Source organism: Coregonus lavaretus (assembly GCF_964263955.1).
Source record: "Coregonus lavaretus genome assembly, chromosome: 10".
Taxonomy (NCBI): domain Eukaryota; kingdom Metazoa; phylum Chordata; class Actinopteri; order Salmoniformes; family Salmonidae; genus Coregonus; species Coregonus lavaretus.
Window position 1 is genome coordinate 38,313,594 of NC_139997.1, and position 21,684 is coordinate 38,335,277.

The 21,684-nt window shown below is 41.5% G+C and overlaps 2 protein-coding genes and 1 pseudogene across 4 annotated transcripts; 1 reads left to right on the forward strand and 2 right to left on the reverse strand.

Annotated features, from left to right (window-relative positions):
• Window positions 1-227: 227 nt before the first annotated feature.
• On the forward strand, window positions 228-6,366 carry dnajb13 (DnaJ heat shock protein family (Hsp40) member B13; the record flags this gene model as incomplete). The annotated part of the gene is made up of 8 exons (XM_084169916.1): window positions 228-295; window positions 438-541; window positions 645-806; window positions 927-1,084; window positions 1,338-1,451; window positions 4,902-5,015; window positions 5,393-5,469; window positions 6,176-6,366. 8 exons carry the CDS (start codon window positions 228-230, stop codon window positions 6,327-6,329), a joined length of 951 nt encoding a protein of 316 aa, XP_084026042.1. The 3' UTR covers window positions 6,330-6,366.
• A 98-nt stretch (window positions 6,367-6,464) lies between these two features.
• Window positions 6,465-9,984, reverse strand: LOC311136508 (dicarboxylate carrier UCP2-like). 2 transcript variants are annotated; one of them, XM_084170657.1, is made up of 8 exons: window positions 9,845-9,984; window positions 9,512-9,664; window positions 8,638-8,838; window positions 7,817-8,030; window positions 7,513-7,710; window positions 7,320-7,421; window positions 7,063-7,243; window positions 6,465-6,819 (listed from the first exon to the last, which is right to left on the reverse strand). In XM_084170657.1, exons 3-8 carry the CDS (start codon window positions 8,761-8,763, stop codon window positions 6,705-6,707), a joined length of 936 nt encoding a protein of 311 aa, XP_084026783.1. In that variant the 5' UTR covers window positions 8,764-8,838; window positions 9,512-9,664; window positions 9,845-9,984; the 3' UTR covers window positions 6,465-6,704. The 2 variants fall into 2 exon arrangements, with proteins under 2 accessions (XP_084026783.1, XP_084026784.1); XM_084170658.1 differs by having other exon boundaries at window positions 9,368-9,664.
• A 9,077-nt stretch (window positions 9,985-19,061) lies between these two features.
• Window positions 19,062-19,859, reverse strand: LOC311136324 (dicarboxylate carrier UCP2-like; annotated as a pseudogene). Its single transcript has 3 exons — window positions 19,734-19,859; window positions 19,355-19,579; window positions 19,062-19,260 (listed from the first exon to the last, which is right to left on the reverse strand). The product of its transcript is annotated as a dicarboxylate carrier UCP2-like (transcript).
• Between the last annotated feature and the right edge of the window lie 1,825 nt (window positions 19,860-21,684).

A 21,684-nucleotide genomic window follows, 5' to 3' on the forward strand; every position in this document is an offset into this window, starting at 1 on the left:
CCTTTGATTTGGCGCCATCCATCGGCAACTCCCAATAAATACATTTGGAGCGTCCCTCATCCATGGCAACCAAATCCAGAAAGCTCAAACAACTGTCGTTTCCATGTTTTTATTTTGTTACCGTAAGAGCTAGTTAACAGTAACGTTGCTAGTTAGCTATCTATATTTGTTTAGCTTTTCTTAGTTTGGTTTTCATATATTACATGTTCATTTTATTTTGATCGACTATGGGGAGGGATTATTATGCGGCATTGGAGATAAACAGAAATGCAACAGATGCAGACATAAAAAAATCGTAAGTTTAGTTACTTTTTTAAATCTTTGTCTCAAAATGGCACAAGCTAAAACAATGTTTACATACATTACATTAGCTAGCCTACTAGATACGTTTTCATAAAAACAACAACAATGCCTAGCTATATTTTTTGTCCCTGTAGATACCGACGACTTGCCTTGAAGTACCATCCTCACACAAACAGCAAACCGGGTGCTTATGAAAAATTCAATCAACTTGCCGAGGCCTATGATGTTTTGAGTGACCGTAAGTAAACTTTACAACAATCAGCAGTGTAGCCAGTGCTTGGGAAAAGCTTCAGAGACGTCAAGTCACATAAAATGATAGGCCCACAATATTTATTTTTCAGCTCGAAAAAAGGCAACATATGACAAGTTTGGAGAAGAGGGTCTGAAAGGAGGTATCCCACTTGAGTCTGGGGAGAATAGAGCTTGGACATCAGCATACATCTACCATGGAAACCCAGACAAGACATTCAGGCAGTTTTTTGGAGGTGACAACCCATTCGCAGGTAGGAAAAAGGACATTCAGTATTTTCTTTATATACGTTTTACTTGTTTGATTTATCTAAATTATCTCCATAATAATGACAACTCTTCCTGTTCTTGCATGATAATGCTTCCCTCTTCAGACTTCCACACGAAAGATGGAAATGAAGTGGCCATTGGGTTTGGAGGCCTGCGAGGAAGAGGAGTGAAAACACAAGACTCCCCCATTGAAAGGGACCTTCACTTGGCCTTGGAAGACCTCTTCTATGGATGTACCAAAAAGATAAAAATATCTCGTAGGGTAAGATGGGATCATAATGCCTAATGAGTGTTGAGATGTCCCTCAATCAACATACCTATAGGCCTATATTGAGTAGTTAAAAAAAGAAAAGCTCAAACTTTAAACATTGTTATTCTGTTCAGATGCTGTACTGCTTACTTCAGGTAACCTACAGTGAGGAACATAAAACATTGAGTACAGTATTTGTATTGGGACTCTCAAGCAATTCCCACAGTATCGGATTCAGTGTAAATTTGCTCCACCTCTGAACCAGGTCATGAATGAAGATGGACACACATCCAGTATCAAGGACAAAATACTGACTATCATTGTAAAACCGGGATGGAATGAAAACACTAGGATAACATTCCCAAAGGAGGGTGATCAGGTAAGAGAATCGTCAGTGCTTAAATTACATCTTGTTGTGCTTTTTAGCTATGCGTTTTACAGGTGTCAGTTCCCTCGGGCTCAAACCTGCCACATTAATGTTTGTACACATAAACATCTAGTCGTGCGGGGAGTGTCTGTGTTTCTCTTCTATAGATATAACTTAGCCACCAGTGTTGGGGAGTAGTTAACTACATGTAGTTCAACTAGTAATTTACTACATTTTGTGGTAGCTTGGTGGTAGTTGAACACAATTCAAATCTAGGTATTGTTTTCAGTAGGTTATTACTTTTTTGCCATGTAGCTAACTACTGGAACTACATACTACTTTTTTGCAAAAAATAACATCTTGGCAATCATTTCCTTTCTTTTTCGGCATCAGACCTGCCTGATTCTCACTTGAAACATTATTTGTCTTTAATAGGCATTCTGTTAACATATGACCCCAAACTGATCTCTTCTTGCATCAAAGTTGTCTTTGAAATGTCAGATATACATATACTTTCACGAAGTAGTTTGGATGTAGTGAACTACTTTTTCAAAGTAACTTTAGTTAAGTAAACTATATTTTTTCTTAAGGGTAGCTTTAGTGTAGTTAACTTTTTCCAGTGTGAAGTAATTGGTAGCTTGGTAAACTACACTGAACAAAATAATATAAACGCAACATGTAAAGTGGTGGTCCCATGTTTCATGAGCTGAAATAAAGATCCCAGAAATTGTCCATACGCACAAAAAGCTTATTTCTCTCAAATGTTGTGCACAAATTTGTTTACATCCCTGTTAGTGAACATTTCTCCTTTGCCAAGAAAATCCATCCACCTGACAGGTGTGGCATATCAAGAGGCTGATTAAACAGCATGATCATTACACAGGTGCACCTTGTGCTGGGGACAATAAAAGGCCACTCTAAAATGTGCAGTTTTGTCACACAACACAATGCCACAGATGTCTCAAGTTTTGAGCGAGCGTGCAATTGGCATACTGACTGCAGGAATGTCCACCAGAGCTGTTGCCTGAGAATTGAATGTTAATTCCTCTACCATAAACCGCCTCCAAAGTCGTTTTAGAGAATTTGGCAGTAAGTCCAACCGGCCTCACAACCGCAGACCATGTGTAACCACACCAGCCCAGGACCTCCACATCCGGCTTCTTCAACTGCGGGATCGTCTGAGACCAGCCACCTGGACAGCTGACGAAATTGAGGAGTATTTCTGTCTGTAATAAAGTCCTTTTGTGGGGGAAAACTCATTCTGATTGGCTGGGCCTGGCTCCCCAGTGGGTGGCCCTGGCTCCCAAGTGGGTGGGCCTATGGCCTCCCAGGCCCACCCATGGCTGCACCCCTGCCCAGACATGTGAAATCCATAGATTAGGGCCTAATGAATTTATTTCAATTCACTGATTTCGTTATATGAACTGTAACTCAGTAAAATCTTTGAAATTGTTGCTTGTTGTGTTTATATTTTTGTTCAGTGTACATAATAATATTAAATTGTCTTAAGAAGGAAATAAATTCCACAAATTAACTTTTAACAAGGCACACTTGTTAATTGAAATGCATTCCAGGTGACTACTTCATGAAGCTCGTTGAGAGAATGCCAAGAGTGTGCAAAGCTGTCATCAAGGCAAAGGGTGGCTACTTTGAAGAATCTCAAATATATTTTGATTTGTTTAACACTTTTTTGGTTACTACATGATTCCATATGTGTTATTTCATAGTTTTGATGTCTTCACTATTAGTCTACAATGTAGAAAATAGTAAAAAATAAAGAAAAACTCTTGAATGAGTAGGTGTGTCCAAACTTTTGACTGGTACTGTATATAAAATAAATAATACAATAAAATAACAATAACGAGGCTATGTACAGAGGGGTACCGGTACCGAGTCATTGTGTGGGGGTACAGGTTAGTCGGGGTTATTGAGGTAATACGTACATGTAAGAAGGGATAAAGTGACTATGCATAGAGGGGATGTAGCTCAGTTGGTAGAGCATGGCGTTTGCAACGCCAGGGTTGTGGGTTCGATAAAATAATGTATGCGCTAACTGTAAGTCGCTCTGGATAAGAGCGTCTGCTAAATGACTAAAATGTAAATGTAATAATAAACAGAGTAGCAGCAGTGTCAAAAAACAAGGGGGGGGGGATCAATGCAAATAGTCCAGGTAGTCATTTGATGAATTGTTCAGCAGTCTTATGGCTTGGGGGTAGAAGCTGTTAAGGAGCCTTTTGGACCTAGACTTGGTGCTCCGGTACCGCTTGCCATGCGGTAGCAGAGAGAACAGTCTATGACTTGGGTGGCTGGAGTCTTTGACAATCAGTCTGACAAAACCCATTCATAAACATCAATATCCTCATTCATAAACATTAATATCCTGCCAGGCAGAATTTAATCTATATTTGACCGGCATTTTAGCTATCGATGTGACGTTTGGTGGCGCCTAATCAGTCAGTTCAGTACCTGCCTGGCTGAGTGGCAGTGTGGGTGGGATGAGCGAGCTCACCTGGCAACCAGAGCGCAAAACACGTGAGGAAATAAAACTCGGTAGTCTGCCTGAAAAATTAATTCCAAGACCAATACATTTTTCTAATATCTTTCATATTAACATATTTGATCATTTTCTGTTCTACTCTCATTTTAATTCAAGTACTTTTCAAGTACCAACTTGAGAAAATGTCTGATTATCAAGTTATTCCAGTACTTGAATTTCAGAGTGCCAAATTAAAGTATTTTAAGCACCTCAAGCAACTTGTGGGAACCCTGTTATGGTATGGGCAGGCATAAGCTACAACAACGAACACAATTGCATTTTATCAATGGCAATTTGAATGCACAGAGAGACTGTGACGGGATCCTGAGGCCCACTGTCGTGCCATTCACTCGCCGCCATCACCTCATGTTTCAGCATGATAATGCAGGATCCCATGTCGCAAGGATCTATACACAATTCCAGGAAGCTGAAAATGTCCCAGTTCTTCCAGACTTGTCACTCACTGAGCATGTTTGGGATGCTCTGGATCGATGTGTACGACAGCGTGTTCCAGTTCCCGCCAATATCCAGCAACTTCGCACAGCTATTGAAGAGGAGTGGCACAACATTCCACAGACCCCAATCAACAGCCTGATTAACTCTATGCAAAGGAGTTGAGGCAAGTGGCGGTCACACCAGATACTGACTGGTTTTCTGATCCACGCCCTACCTTTTTTTATTTTAAGGAATCTGTGACCAACAGATGCATATCTGTATTCCCAGTCATGTGAAATCCATAGATTAGGGCCTAATTTATTTATTTCAATTGACTGATTGCCTTATATGAACTGTAACTCAGTAAAATCTTTGAAGTTGTTGCATGTTGTGTTTATATTTTTGTTCAGTGTACATTTTCAGAGTACCCTCCCCAACACTTTTTGCCACGTTGTGCTCATTCAAGTCTTTGACCTGGTTGTTTCCCCCAGGGACCCAACAGTATTCCTGCAGATATTGTGTTCATTGTGCGGCAGAAGAGTCATCCCCGGTTTGCAAGGCAACACAATGACCTGGTCTTTACAGCCCAGATCTCTCTGGAGAAGGTGAGAAGGTCAAAGTCTGACCCTGGAGGGAAAGTCCAGAGAGAATGTTTCACTCAATAGTCTGCTTTGTTTAACTCTCTTCAAATCCCTGCGAAGAGTCACCTGGTGCTTTATCCAGGTCAAAATGGGTCACTAAAGAATAATTTATTGCAGATCTACTGTGCAACGATTGTGTTCTGACTTGGTTATTAAGCAAGGGCATTCTGATACCAGTTGTGGTTTAATATTACACTTTAGTTGGCAAATGTTGAGTAGCATATCGAAATATGTCTCCCATGTTGAGTAGAATATCTATATTTCTTCCCAAATACTTTAGCCATCAAATCTGCATTGAGATCTTTCACCCCACAATTAGTATATTCCTCCTCCTCCCACAGGCTTTGACTGGATTCACTGTTGATGTGGAGACACTAGATGACAGGATACTCAATATCCCCATCAATGACATTGTGCAGTGAGTAGTGCTTTTACTATTACCGTATGGGTGGTAACTTCTTGACTTTGTTTATGATTGTAAGACAATTTCACTACATTAGTGTAATAGAAATAGAATGAATAGAACAGGCATCCACATTCAGGTCAATTATGGCATACTGTATGGACTGGCAGCCATTGAGTGTACCCATGCCTAAGACAATTCCATGCGGAAGCGTTCAAAAATAAACAAATTAATGAGACCAGTGCCGTTGCTGGATTCTACAGGATTAGCAATGAAAACGTGACCAGCAATAAAGTTGAGTCAACTCAACTGTCTGACATTACAAAAAAATGCCATTCCATGAGCCACATCAGTTATCATTGAAATGAACATTCTACATTACCATGGCAATCCAGAATTAGTTGATAGAACATTCCAAATTACCATGGAAATTGCATCACAATACCAGGCAGCCATTGCGAGTGTTCCAGTCAAATTGCCAGGGTTAGAGCTTCCAAGCCCGTTCCATTTGTGATTAGTGGACGCTACTACAGACTCGCAACCACCCTGCTGGTTTTAAGAGACCATAAAACAGTATGTGATCATGGTTTAGTAAAATAATTCTTACAGGACGTCATTCGTACATGATTTGACAAAAGTGCAAGTGAAGGTTCTGAATGGGATATCCCTGTATGTCAAGAGTTTCAATGACTTATGCTAAAATTCTCACTTCCCCACCCAGTCCCAAATACAGCAAAGTGGTGTCTGGAGAAGGCATGCCTCTGTCCCAGGATCCCCCCCAGAGAGGAGATCTCATCATCCAGTTTGACATACATTTCCCTCAAAAGCTCTCAGCCGAGAAGAAACGCCTGATCAACCAAGCCCTAGCTTTCTGAATAAAACAGCCATTAAATAAAGCCTGATTTCAAACCTGATTGGAAATCGCCTTCCTTGGACCCCTATTTTGAGAATGGTGTTCTTTACCAGTAGGTATAGGTGAGATTCTTGTGAAGTTACTTGCATAAAAGAAGTCAATTAAAAATATCAATTTTATTGTCAGAAGTTAGAGCTTAAAAAGACAATAGAAAGAACAGCTTTTCAGTCTCAGGAACACACTTGAGTGAAAGGTGAATGAAGGAACATACTTGAGTGAAAAATGGTTTAAAAATGGAAACTACAAGGGCCACAAAAAGGTATGTTCATTTTTTGTTGTTGAATAAAAGCAACCACATCAGCACAGAATCACCCTCCACTGCAGCCAATTGCCAGGTCTACAGAGGAGTGGTGTAGTTTTGGCGGCCAGCCATCATGGCACGTTTCAGCTGCTCATATGTAACAAACATCACCACGTTCCACGAGCCCAGTCGGAGGAAAGAGGGCATGAACCTGTAGGGAGAGAATTGAGACAACTCAGATCCAGGCAAAAGTTTCAATAAACCGGAGAAAGAAAACTAATTACCAGGTTGTTAGACATTCATGAATGTTACAAAGCAAGCAGCAACAGCGAACAAACCGCTAAAGCACTGATTGAGGTGTACGCGAGCCCGGCAAAATCATCCATCTGTTGCAACCTAATCCAGAAGACTACTCCCTAGCAACTAAAACACTTATTCATAACACATGGTTTACCCTTTGTAGAAGGCAATGGGTCCCTCCTTGGTCACCATGGCAATAGCACAGTTGAGGGCGTTGCTGTACTGGCCGAGGGCAGAGTTCATATATCTCGTCTTCACCACATCCACAGGAGAGGCAATCACAGTGGTGCAGAATCCTGCACCGAATGCAGATGTGAAGTGGCAGGGGAGGTCATCTGTAGGGTGAATGGGAAGGGTTAAGGAGAGGCATCACAATACCAGAGGGAAGCATGTGGCAAGGCAATGGCTCACCAGTCAGGGGTGTGTTTCTAATAAGTACGTCCTTGATTAGGTCATATGTAACCAGTTCAGTGCAGTTCACGATAGCATTGCGGGCAATGTTTGGGCCAGTACCTGCAAGGTGGGGATGGAAACGTTAGCAATACCACAGACAAAAACATTAGACAAAGGCACAAATGATCCGTGTGATCAAGCAAACAACCACCTCTCCACAGGCCACGCATGCCCTCTTCCTTGGCGATGGTCTTGTAGGCCTCCATGGTGCCATGGTAACGCCGGTTTGGCCCAGAGGAACTAGCCTGTGCCTGGAAGCGCACCTTCACCACATCTGTGGGTTGGGCTAATGCGACTGCCATGGCTCCAGTGGTACAGCCCGCCAGCAGGCGACTGCCAATCCCTACATCTGTAGAGAGAAATGGGCAGTCAGAACAGTGGGAGTAACATTCAATAGAGAATTAGTATCGATTTAAAAGGTTGAGGTTGGCATACAGTATGTGACGTGTACTCACGGTCAGAGCCTTTGGTGTAGAATGACTTGACAGAGTCGTAGAGGCCAATGCGGACAGAGGCAAAGCTCATCTGCCTCTGGAGCCCTGCCACCAGCCCGCTGTAGAGGCTCCTGGCCCCCTCTGTACGCACCATGGTGGTGATGGTACCAAACACGCCCCGATACCGCACTGCTGTGCCATGACTAGCTGCCGCACCTTTCCCCTCTCCCTGGATCTGTGCAGAACAAAAGGGGCATGGAGAGACTTAACAGACACTGGGGAGGGAGCACTGGCGGATGTGGGAGGAGAATCCAGCCACAAGTGTCCACGATGCTAGGTCCAGGGCCTGCCGATTCCTAGGGCTTAACCATCACCTCCTGGACCGCTTAGTTGGGGGAAGGAAGTCAAGAGGGACAAAATTGAAAGAAATAGAAGGCGCAAGTCAGTTTTAATGTTGGCAAAATAAAATAAGGTGAATACAATTAACCAAAAATGAAAGGGGTCATCTTGGGTCAGTGATGGATTTGGGTATCATATTGTGGACCAACCAAGTTTCCAAATGTGGACCCATGACAGTAATAATGAGTTAAAGAGACAATATGATTGATACAGCAGTAATCTCTCAAGCATCCCTTAATCCCTTTTAGTATGATGGCTCATCACATTTGACCTGTCAAATGAGTTCTTTCACGTGATTTCATATGAGAAACGATGACCAGTTGCAACCACCCTGGGTCCCCAACGGCTGAAGAGGGCAATGCTTGGATTCTCCATTTAATGATGCTACAATAGAGGACCCCACCAGTTCATTTCAACAAAGAGCACATGCTCCTTAGGCTTACCTGTAGCCGGACTTTGGCTGTGTCCAATGGAAAGGTGAATAGGTCAGCAATGCAGGCCGCTGTTCCAGCACCGATAAACTTCACAGCAGCGGTTGGGGGCACGTCCGTAGGTCTGAATCCAACCATTTTATCAAGATGAATGGAATGTGAATATTTAAGAAGACTGATGAGGTGAAGACGAGACAGGGAAGGGAGCCAATTCTGAAAAGGGAGGGACAACACATTAATAATTTTACAAATAAATGGCAATAGTCATCATTTCACTGACATGTTGCTATATCACAATTGTATGTTGGCACAACAAGTGACTAGACTATTGGAGCCTACCGTTGACCTAAGAACATACTGTCCTCAAGGGGCCCAAGCATGTGGAGGAGGGGCAGCAAACTGTTGTTTCAACAGACCTAGCTCTGTGGTCTACTCAATTTGCGGAACTGTTATGAGACAGTGGATCCGCCTGTTGCCATTGGCGGATCCGCCTGTTGCCATGTCAGTAGTGCTTGACTAAGCAAATGATTCAAGTCAACAAAGGGAGAGCTGTACCGTTTATGCGATGCTAAACAGATACAATGAGCAAACTATTCAGCCAACACTGTGCGTGCAGGGATAAAATGTAGCGACCGGAAAACTAAAGTATGAACGCCACAACTTCAAAATAACAGACAAGCCTATATTAAAATGTTGAATTATAATACAATTAACGTTGAAGACATTTAAACTTCCTATTTACCTTCTAAAAATGTGGCTTTTACATCTGGAGGTCGGGCGAAAGAAATAGCTTTATACAACCGTTTTTTTAAAGCAATGTTGCACTTGAAGTTGCCACAATGTCTCGTTAGCATAATCCAGTTCCTGTAAAGTATGAATACTTTACCTTCACTTAAGACACCCGGACGGTGAAGGCAGAGATCAGGATTCTCTAAAGGTGTGTCTCTGGTCGAAATTACTTTGAACTATGATTTGGTTGCCTTTTTCTTCCATAGAAAAACGTTCTAAAACGATGTATCCAAGAAACATACTACACATTCTGAAAAACAAGACGGCAACAGGCTTAGTCAACATCTGTAGCCAACACCAACCAGTATACAAGAACATAAAAACACGGTATCACAGCATAACCAGTAACATCAATTATTTAACTTTACATTACATTCTCCATCACTAAACCTTTGACAGGTCGTCTGTAGGCCTATGAACATATGTTTACCGTAAATAGAAGAGTGAAAAGTTGGATCAGGAAAAAACTATGTGAAATCCTTTTGTGTTGATGCCTCGTTATAACACGTGAATTCCTAACCTATAGAGTGAATCCTCGAGTCATACAGCGGTAAAAGAACAGCAGTAGGTTTTTTATAACCCCTTAAACCCTGTTACGTCATGAGAGGGCAGCTGTGTTTGTTCTCAGCACATGCTGGTTGGCGGATACGAGCCAAACTGGCCCTGCCCTGGTCTCGCGTTCACCTTCTAGCTGCTTGTGATTGGCCCATTCAATTGCCACACCTCCACCATTCCACACCACTTCCACCAATACATGTAATGGGTTAATTGCATAATATTTAATTAAATGTTAAATTGTTTATTATAAACTGGGTGGTTCGAGCAATGAATGCTGATTGGCTGACAGTCGTGGTATATCAGATCGTAGTATAGCACCAGTATGACCCGAATTTTTTTTTTACTGCTCTAATTATGTTGGTAACCAGTTTATGATAGCAATAAGGCACCTCTGGGGTTTGTGGTACAGTGCATTCGGAAAGTATTCAGACCCCTTCACCTTTTCCACATTTTGTTACGTTACAGCCTTATTCTAAAATTGATTAAGTTGTATGTTTTTCCTCATCAATCTACACACAATACCCCATAATGACAAAGCAAAAACAGGTTTTTAGAATTTTTTGCTAACAAAAAATTAACTGAAATATTACATATACATAAGTATTCAGACCGTTTACTTAGTACTTTGTTGAAGCACATTTGGCAGAGATTACAGCGTAGAGTCTTCTTGGGTATGACACTACAAGCTTGGCACACCTGTATTTGGGGAGTTTCTTCCATTCTTCTCTGCAGATCCTCTCAAGCTCTGTCAGGTTGGATGGGGAGCGTCGCTGCACAACTATTTTCAGGTCTCTCCAGAGATGTTTGATCGGGTTCAAGTCTGGGCTCTGGCTGGGCCACTCAATGACATTCAGAGACTTGTCCCGAAGCCACTCCTGCGTTGTCTTGGCTGTGTGCTAAGGGTCGTTGTCCAGTTGGAAGGTGAACATTCGCCCCCAGTCTGAGGTCCTGAGCGCTCTGGAGCAGGTTTTCATCAAGGATCTCTCTGTACTTTGCTCCGTTCATCTTTCCCTTGATCCTGACTAGTCTCCCAGTCCCTGCCTCTGAAAAATATCCCCACAGCATGATGCTGCCACCAACATGCTTCACCATAGGGATGGTGCCAGGTTTCCTCCAGACGTGAAGCTTGGCATTCAGGCCAAAGAGTTCAATCTTGGTTTCATCAGACCAGAGAATCTTGTTTCTCATGGTCTGAGAGTTAGGTGCATTTTGGCAAATTCCAAGCGAATGTCATGTGCCTTTTACTTCCGTCTGGCTACCATAAAGGCCTGATTGGTGGAGTGCTGCAGAGATGGTTGTCCTTCTGGAAGATTCTCCCATCTCCACAGAATAACTCTGGAGCTCTGTCAGAGTGACCATCGGGTTCTTGGTCACCTCCCTGACCAAGGCCCTTGTCCCCCGATTGCTCAGTTTGGCCGGGCGGCCAGCTCTAGGAAGAGTCTTGGTGGTTCCAAACTTCTTCAATTAAAGAATGATGGAGGCCACTGTGTTCTTGGGACCTTCAATGCTGAAGAAATTGTTTGGTACCCTTCCCCAGATCTGTGCCTCGACACAATCCTGTCTCGGAGCTCTGCGGACAATTCCTGGCTTGGTTTTTGCTCTGACATGCACTGTCAACTGTGGGACCTTATATTGACAGATGTGTGCCTTTCCAAATCATGTCCAATCAATTGAACTTACCACAGGTGGACTCCAATCAAGTTGTAGAAATATCTCAAGGCTTATCAACGAAAACAGGATGCACCGGAGCTCAATTTTGTGTCTCATAGCAAAGGGTCTGAATACTTATGTAAATCGGGTATTTCAGTTTTTTGTTTTTAATACATTTTCTAAAATTTATAAAAAGCTGTTTTTGCTTTGTCATGGGGTATTGTGTGTAGATTGATGAGGAATATGTTTTATTTAATCCATTTTAGAATAAGGCTTTAATGTAACAAAATGTGGAAAAAGTCAAGTGGTCTGAATACTTTCTGAATGCACTGTACATGGTCAATATACCACTGCTAAGGGCTGTATGTATCCAGGCTCTCCGCGTTGCATCGTGCATGAGAATAGCCCTTAGCCGTGGTATATTGGCCATATACTACACCCCATCAGGCCTTATTGCTTAAATATAAACCAGTTAATGAACAAACAATGTGCTGTATATGCTCATATAGGCTATGCAGGTATAAAGGCAGTGACTGTATTCTCAATACCATAGGCTATAAAATAAAATTGTATTGGTCCCGTACACATATTTTGCAAATTTTTATCGCAGGTGCAGTGAAACGCTTATGTTTCTAGCTCCAACAGTGCAGTAATACCTAACAATACAAAACAATACACACAAATAAAATGAAAATTCAAGAAACAAATTAAGAAATATCAGAATGAGCAATGTCAAAGTCCGGAATATATACAGTACCAGTCAAAAGTTTGGACACACTTACTCATTCAAGGGTTTTTCTGTATTCTTACTATTTGCTACATTGTAGAAAAATAGTAAAGACATCAAAACTATGAAATAACACATATGTTATCATGTAGTAACCAAAAAAGTGTTAAACAAATCAAAATGTTTTTTATATTTGAGATTCTTCAAAGTAGCCACCCTTTGCCTTGATGACAGCTTTGCACACTCTTGGCATTCTCTCAACCAGCTTTATGAGGTAGTCACCTGTAATGCATTTCAATTAACAGGTGTGCCTCGTTAAAACTTAATTTGTGGAATTTCTTTCCTTCTTAATGCGTTTGAGCCAATCAGTTGTGTTGTGACAAGGTAGGGTGGGTATACAGAAGATAGCCCTATTTGGAAAAAGACCAAGTCCATATTATGGCTAGAACAGCTCAAATAAGCAAAGAGAAATGACAGTCCATCATTACTTGAAGACATGAAGGTCAGTCAATCTGGAAAATTTCAAGAACTGAACGTTTCTTAAAGTGCAGTTGCAAAAACCATCAAGCAATTTGATGAAACTGGCTCTCATGAGGACCGCCACAGGAAAGGAAGACCCAGTTACCTCTGCTGCAGAGGATAAATTCATTAGAATAACGCACCTCAGATTGCAGCCCAAATAAATGCTTCACAGAGTTCAAGTAACAGACACATCTCAACATCAACTGTTCAGAGGAGACTGCGTGCACAATTTGTGATTTTTGGTTCCAACCGCCGTGTCTTTGTGAGTTGCAGAGAAGGTGAATGGATGATCTCTGTATGTGTGGTTCCCACCATAAAGCATGGAGGAGGTGTGATGGTGTAGGGGTGCTTTGCTGGTGACACTGTCTGTGATTTATTTAGTATTCAAGGCACACTTAACCAGCATGGCTACCACAGCATTCTGCAGCGATACGCCATCCCATCTGGTTTGTGCTTAGTGAGACTATCATTTGTTTTTCAACAGGACAATGACCCAACACACCTCCAGGCTGTGTAAGGGCTATTTGACCAAGAAGGATAATGATGGAGTGCTGCATCAGATGACCTGGCCTCCACAATCACCCGACCTCAACCCAATTGAGATGGTTTGGGATGAGTCGGACCACAGAGTGAAGGGAAAGCAGCCAACAAGTGCTCAGCAAATGTGGGAACTCCTTCAAGACTGTTGGAAAAGCATTCCAGGTGAAGCTGGTTGAGAGAATGCTAAGAGTGTGCAAAGCTGTCATCAAGGCAAAAGGTGGCTACTTTGAAGAATCTAAAATCTAAAATATATTTTGATTTGTTTAACACTTTTTTGATTCCATATGTGTTATTTCATAGTTTTGATGTCTTCACTATTATTCTACAATGTAGAAAATAGTAGAAATAAAGAAAAACCCTTGAATGAGTAGGTGTGTCCAAAGTTTTGACTGGTACTGTATATATATATATATATATATATATATATATATATATATATATATATATATATATATATATATATAGGCTATATAATGGTGTGTATCTACAGTATGGACAGTATACAGTGCATTCAGAAAGTATTCAGACCCCTTCCCTTTAAAAAAACAAAAACAGAAATATCTTATTTACATAAGTATTCAGACCCTTTGCTATGAGACTCGAAATTGAGCTCAGGTGCATCCTGTTTCCATTGATAATCCTTGAGATGTTTCTACAACTTGATTGGAGTGCAGCTGTGGTAAATTCAATTGATTGGACATGATTTGGAAAGGCACACGCCTGTCTATATAAGGTCCCACAGTTGACAGTGCATGTCAGAGCAAAAACCAAGCCATGAGGTCGAAGGAATTGTACGTAGAGCTCAGAGACAGGATTGTGTCGAGGCACAGATCTGGGGAAGGGTGCCAATAAATTTCTGCAGCATTGAAGGTCCCCAAGAACACAGTGGCCTCCATCATTCTTAAATGGAAGAAGCTTGGAACCACCAAGACTCTTCCTAGAGCTGGCCGCCCAGCCAAATTGAGCAATGGGGGAGAAGGGCCTTGGTCAGGGAGGTGACCAAGAACTCAATGGTCACTCTGACAGAGCTCCAGAGTTCCTCTGTGGAGATGGGAGAACCTTCCAGAAGGACAACCATCTCTGCAGCACTCCACCAATCACGCCTTTATGGTAGAGTGGCCAGCGGAAGCCTCTCCTCAGAAAAGGGCACATAACAGCCTGCTTGGAGTTTGCCAAAATGCACCTAAAAGGACTCTCAGACCATCAGAAACAAGATTCTCTGGTCTGATGAAACCAAGATTGAACTCTTTGCCCTGAATACCAAGCGTCACATCTGGAGGAAACCTGGCACCATCCCTACGGTAAAGCATGTTGGTGGCAGCATCATGCTGTGGGGATGTTTTTCAGCGGCAGGGACTGGGAGACTAGTCAAGGGAAAGATGAACGGTGCAAAGTACAGAGAGATCCTTGATGAAAACCTGCTCCAGAGCGCTCAGGACCTCAGACTGGGGCAAAGGTTCACCTTCCAACAGGACAGCGACCCTAAGCACACAACTAAGACAACGCAGGAGTGGCTTTGGGAAAAGTCTCTGAATGTCCTTGAGTGGCCCAGCCAGAACCCGGACTTGAACCTGATCGAACATCTCTGGAGAGACCTGAAAATAGCTGTGCAGCGACGCTGCCCATCCAACCTGACAGAGCTTGAGAGGATCTGCAGAGAAGAATGGGGAAAAACTCCCCAAATACAGGTGTGCCAAGCTTGTAGTGTCATACCCAAGAAGACTCTAGGCTGTAATCGCTGCCAAAGGTGCTTCAACAAAGTACTGAGTACAGGGTCTGAATATTTGTAATACAATTGCAAAAAATTCTAAAAACCTTTTGTCATTATGGGGTATATGTAGATTGATGAGGAAATAAAAACAATTTAATACATTTTTTCTCTCATCCATCTACACACAATACCCCATAATGACAAAGTGAAAACAATGTTTTTAGACATTTTTGCAAATATATTGAAAATGAAATACAGAAATATATAATTTACATAAGTATTCACACCCCTGAGTCAATACATGTTAGAATCACCTTTTGCAGCGATTACAGCTGTGAGTCTTTCTGAGTAAGTCTCTAAGAGCTTTGCACACATGGATTGTACAATATTTCCCCATTATTCTTTTCAAAATTTTCCAGCTCTGTCAAATTGTTTGTTGATCATTGCTAGACAACCATTTTCAAGTCTTGCCATAGATTTTTAAGCAGATTTAAGTCAAAACTATCTTGGCCATTTAGGAACATTCACTGTCTTCTTGGTAAGCAACTCAGTGTAGATTTGGCCTTGTGTTTTAGGTTATTGTCCTGCTGAAAGGTGAATTCATCTCCCAGTGTCTGGTGGAAAGCAGACTGAACCAGGTTTTCCTCTAGGATTTTGCCTGTGCTTAACTCCATTCAGTTAATTTTTTATCCTGAAAAACTCCCCAGTCCTTAACGATTACAAGCATACCCATAACATGATGCAGCCACCACTATGCTTGAAAACATGAAGAGTGGTACTCAGTGATGTGTTGTATTGGATTTGCCCCAAACATAACCCTTTGTATTGAGGACAAAAAGTGAATTGCTTTGCCACTTTTTTTGCAGTATTACTTTAGTCCAATAATGGTGAAATCCCTGAGTGGTTTCCTTCCTCTCTGGCAACTGAGTTAGGAAGGAGGCTTGTATCTTTGTAGTGACAGGGTGTATTGATACACCATCCAAAGTGTAATTAATAACTTCACCATGCTCAAAGGGATATTCAATGTCTGCTTTTTTATTTTTACCCATCTACCAATAGGTGCCCTTCTTTGCGAGGCATTGAAAAACCTCCCTGGTCTTTGTGGTTGAATCTGTGTTTGAAATTCACTGCTCAAGTGAGGAACCTTACAGATAATTGTATGTCTGGGGTACAAAGATGAGGTAGTCATAAAACAAATTATGTTAAACACTATTATTGTACACAGAGTGAGTCCATGCAACTTATTATGTGACTTGTTAAGCAGATATTTACTCCTGAACTTATTTAGGCTTGCCATAACAAAGGGGTTGAATACTTATTGACTCATGACATTTCAACTTTTCATTTTTAATTCGTAAAAACGTAATCCCACTGACATGAGGGGTATTGTGTGTAGGCCAGTGACAAAACATCTCAATTTAATCAATTTTAAATTCAGGCTGTAACACAACAAAATGTGGACCAAGTCAAGGGGTGTGAATACTTTCTGAAGGGTGAGCCTTGACTAGAATACTGATATATACATATGAAGTGGGTAAGTGGCCAGTGTTCAATGACTATGTACAGTACATAGGGCAGTAGTCTCTAAAGGTGCAGATATATACCATCTATAACAACACAATTCCACATGCCACTTTATTGTCAGGATTGTTCATTGTTTTATTCCCAAAGTCAAGTCTAGAACTCAGGATTGCCCATCTTAATCTTTTCTTTTTATTGGCCAGTCTGAGATATGGCTTTTTTTTTGCAACTCTGCCTAGAAGGTCAGCATCCCGGAGTCGCCTCTTCACTGTTGACGTTGAGACTGGTGTTTTGCGGGTACTATTTAATGAAGCTGCCAGTTGAGGACCTGTGAGGCGTCTGTTTCTCAAACTAGACACTCTAATGTATTTGTCCTCTTGCTCAGTTGTGCACCGGGGCCTCCCACTCCTCTTTCTATTCTGGTTAGAGCCAGTTTGTGCTGTTCTGTGAAGGGAGTAGTACACAGCGTTGTACGAGATCTTCAGTTTCTTGGCAATTTCTCGCATGGAATAGCCTTCATTTCTCAGAACAAGAATAGACTGACGAGTTTCAGAAGAAAGTTATTTGTTTCCGGCCATTTTGATTCTGTAATAGAACCCACAATTGCTGATGCTCCAGATACTCAACTAGTCTCAAGAAGGCCAGTTTTATTGCGTCTTTAATCAGCACAACAGTTTTCAGCTGTGCTAACATAAATTGCAAAAGGGTTTTCTAATGATCAATTAGCCTTTTAAAATGATAAACTTGGATTAGCAAACACAACGTGCCATTGGAACACAGGACTGATGGTTGCTGATAATGGGCCTCTTACGCCTATGTAGATATTCCATTCAAAATCAGCCGTGTCCAGCTACAATAGCCGTTTCCAACATGAACAATGTCTACACTGTATTTCTGATCAATTTTATGTTATTTTAATGGACAAAAAAATTGCTTTTCTTTCGAAAACAAGGACATTTCTAAGTGACCCCAAACTTTTGAACTGTAGTGTATGTTATTTTAACATCCCACTGGGCACAAACTGGTTGAATCAACATTGTTTCCACTTCATTTCAACCCCAAAAAAATCTATGTGATGACGTTGAATCAATGTGGAAAACTGATTCGATATGAAAAAAGTAATCGACATAAGGACATTTCGTATGTTTTACATAAATCCAATGACATGGTGACATTTGTATTTTATTTCACATTAGTTGACAACTCAACCAAATGTAAATTCAAACTAGAAGTTGAACTGATGCCTGTGCCCAGTGGGATGTCTTGGTTGTTTTGAAGTTGGACAAGACGGGCATGCTATGAAAGTAATTCAATTTATGAATCTGATCAAGCTGTAGCAAATATGTGTGGATGTACTAACTTTCAACTTAATGTACCCTTAAGTCTAGTCACATGATTGGAGCACTGACCACCACCACCTCCACACATGGTTAATCATTAAGCCTCTGGCTTTATCAGCAGCCACAGGGGTCCCGGGCTGAGAAGGACCTTCACTGGGAATCAATCAGCTTCCTCAACAGACAAGCTGCCTCGGGATAATAAGGAAAATGTGACACACTCACAACGACGCACGGCTGAAATGATCAAGGTCCCTGAGAGGATAAATAAGTATTACTTTAAAACATGAAATTATATTTAAAAAACAACAGTGCTATAGAACTTTAAGCACTTGACTCTGTTCCTGGCTTTACTTGCCTCTTACCAGTCTCTCGAATATTATTGGAAGAAATTATTTGGGTCACCAAGTCAATAGGGGTCTGCAGTTTGCAAGCTCACATAGGACACTTTTGTATGCATATGCCACTCTAAAAGACAGGATATAGATTGCAAACATGCTCCATTTTGTAAAAGAAAGCAGGTGTGTATCGATTAAACTCTGCCCCACTGCCACTCCCAGGTTGCTTTTCTTTAGTGGTCAAAATTGAATTTTCCAGAGAGAGGATTAATCCCATTAGATAAGGAGTTGTGAGTTAGAGAAGTATAGCACCAACCTACCATTTAGAATTGAGTTTGACAGAAAAAAACAACCCAATTGGGGAAAAAAGGGCAGCTTTATTTATATCTATATTTTAGGTAAACTGAATCTATTCCATTTGCATTGCAATATCATTCATAACCTGATTATGAGGTCTCGACCAGCGACAAACCAAGCTTTCACATCTAAATGAAAAAAACGCCACATGTAAACAAATACATAGAAATATAAACTGCTTCATCATAAGCGCAAAACATAATCATAAGTGTAGAACTGTAAACATTTCTTTACACAAAGGAAAATAATTAGGGAGAATAAGAGGAAAGGTCTATGGCTCTGCTCTTCTATTGAAAAGTGGCCATCATTTCACAGGCCATTTGCTGCCAGACCAGTTCTTGTTTTGTCACCACTCCTCTTGCTTCTGTGCTTGCTGACTGAGATTGCTACTCACCTTTCCAAAGGCCCCGCACCCCTTCATCTCGGGTGATGGTCCGGTAGGCATCCATGGTGCCGTTGTATCTCTTTACCCCGTCAGCCAGACATACTTGAGCCTGGAAACGCACCTTGACCACGTCTGTGGGCTGAGCAAACATCACAGCCATTGCTCCAGTGGTGCAGCCTGCCATGAGCCGAGTAATGATTCTAGCGCCTGAAGAGAGGTGTGCACAGTCAGTTATGGGTCCCCAATAAATGAAGTGTATGTTAGAGGTCAACACAAGTGAGGTTATAAGGTTATAAATGAGAGCCACGAGTGTAGAACTGCTTCATGGAGTCGTAGAGGCCGATACGGACGGAGGCGAAGCTCATCTGCCTATGAAGCCCAGCCCCCAGCCCGTTGTAGAGGCTACGGGCCCCTTCCATACACACCATGGTGGTGATGGTACCAAACACGCCCGATACATTTACATTACTGATACCTCACAGCCTGGGCCCCATGCCCCAACTGAGCCTCCCCTTGAATCTGGAATACAAAGTAGATGCTGACACCTGACTGGGGGATGTTCACCACGAATTGCGCTTACTCATATTCAATCTACATTTGAATTGATTTGTGCAGATCTAATGATCAGTTTTAACCAAGGCCACCTAGCCTCTCATCCATCCTCTCCCCTTACCTGTAGTCTGACTTTGGCCGTAGCCAAGGGGAAGGTCACAAGGTCAGCGATGCAGCCTGCTGTGCCTGCACCAACAAACTTGACAGCCATTGTTGGCGCCAGATCTGTGGGTTTCATTCCAACCATAGCTGTGCCGGAGATGGGTAGCTTGAGTTCAACACAATCAACTCAACAGTAGAACGACGAGGATCAATCTGCTAAGCAACTCTGTCTTTACCTGAGGGGTCAGGACACAGAGAAAATGATTTGATAATCTACTATCACATCACACAGAGCTCTTTTCATAAAGACAGGACAGGTGACAGCTTGTATTTCAACATTCCAATACATTGCATATGAATTTGCACATATACTTGTATGGTTAAGATTCCTTCTGCTTAATATAAGGAATTTGATGTATAGCATTTACTTTTACTCAAGTATGACAATTTAGTATTTTTTCCACCTTTGCTGAAAATAATACCACTCATTACTATTGGTTACTCCAACAGTTTCTGCTAGTCTTACCATAGGTACCATTTCTCCTGGTATTACCATCAAGTAGTCCTACTGTTGCTACTTCTTTTTAAATTGAAACCAATTTTAACTGAACAAGATGACATAGGTGACTTGTAAAACAAATTGTCAAAAAAAAACAGCTTTAAGTGTCGGATATAAAACTCAAGTGTATGCTAAAAGTGTTAATGCTCTTCTTCTTTCATATATGAATGCAGTTAATCTATATATTTACCTGTTGACATTTTGTAGGAAAATTGTAATCCAATATATGACAGCAATTTATTTTATTTTATTGTCCTTAATTTGTTACTCCTGTTTGTGTTTTGTCCTTGCTGTTTGAGGGTGGTGAACATTTGCCAAAGGGCTCCTTAATTTATAGTCACATCTTGCGCGCTGCAGCTCAGGACTGCCGTAAAGTTGCGTAGTGGGTCACATCATAATGCTATGTTTATCTCAAATCAAGTGTTTACGGTAGGATAACAAGTTCTGGTCGGATTTACTGGGCTGTTATTCACTTGCCTGGCTACTCAAACTCCTTGCTCCGGCCAAACGCTACGCCACGCCCACTTATGTTAGTTTCTTCTCCGGTTCTATTAACCCCGTGTAGGCGTGTTTTGCAGAAGCTGGAAGTTGATTTCATTCGATTTGGAACCGGGCTGTCTCTCGGGCGTGAGCCAGGTGCCCCGCTCTGTCCAACGGCGAACTCGGCTCAACACAAAAATGTAGTAATTAGTAGGATTCTGTGTTTTCCCATACAAAAGTGATTGCTTTTGATAAAATATATATATCTAAAAAAATCTGCCTTCCCAATGATACTATTTTGAAAATTCAAACATTTATTTTATGGAGAAGAGATGTATGTTTCTGGATGATGCATGATGCTGCCTTGTTGACAACATGCAGATTACTGTTCATTTGAGAAAGGCGCTCTTCCCCTCCCCGCTTTTGCCGATGACATGATGGCCATTACCCGGTTCAACCCAAGCCAGCGTAAAAGAGCTCCCTCGTTGAGTCTGGATCTGAGTACTTCCCAGATGATTTCTAGAATGGAAATCTATTCTAGACAGTCTGATTGGTCAGAGAAACCGATAGGTTGGGCCAGAGCCAGAAAACGCGTGGGTAATGCTGCGTTTAAAAAAAGTATTAATTAGCTTTGATACTCTGATTGGTTAGAGATGATCCAAACGCTGATTACTTTGTTTTGTACAACACCGCTCATTTTGACATCACCACAAACAACTTTAAATATGGCCGTCTCAGACTGAAGTATGTAGTGAAAGATACAGCAGCGGAATAATTCTGTTTGAGTAGTCAGGCAAGTTGTTTACTGTATCTGCACTTTCAAAAATGCTGACCAGAAGTTATTACTAAACTTGTGAAGTTGTTCATATTACTAGTGAAGGTCTTCATTCTAAACATGTGATGTTGTTCATTATGCACTTGGGCCATTTCA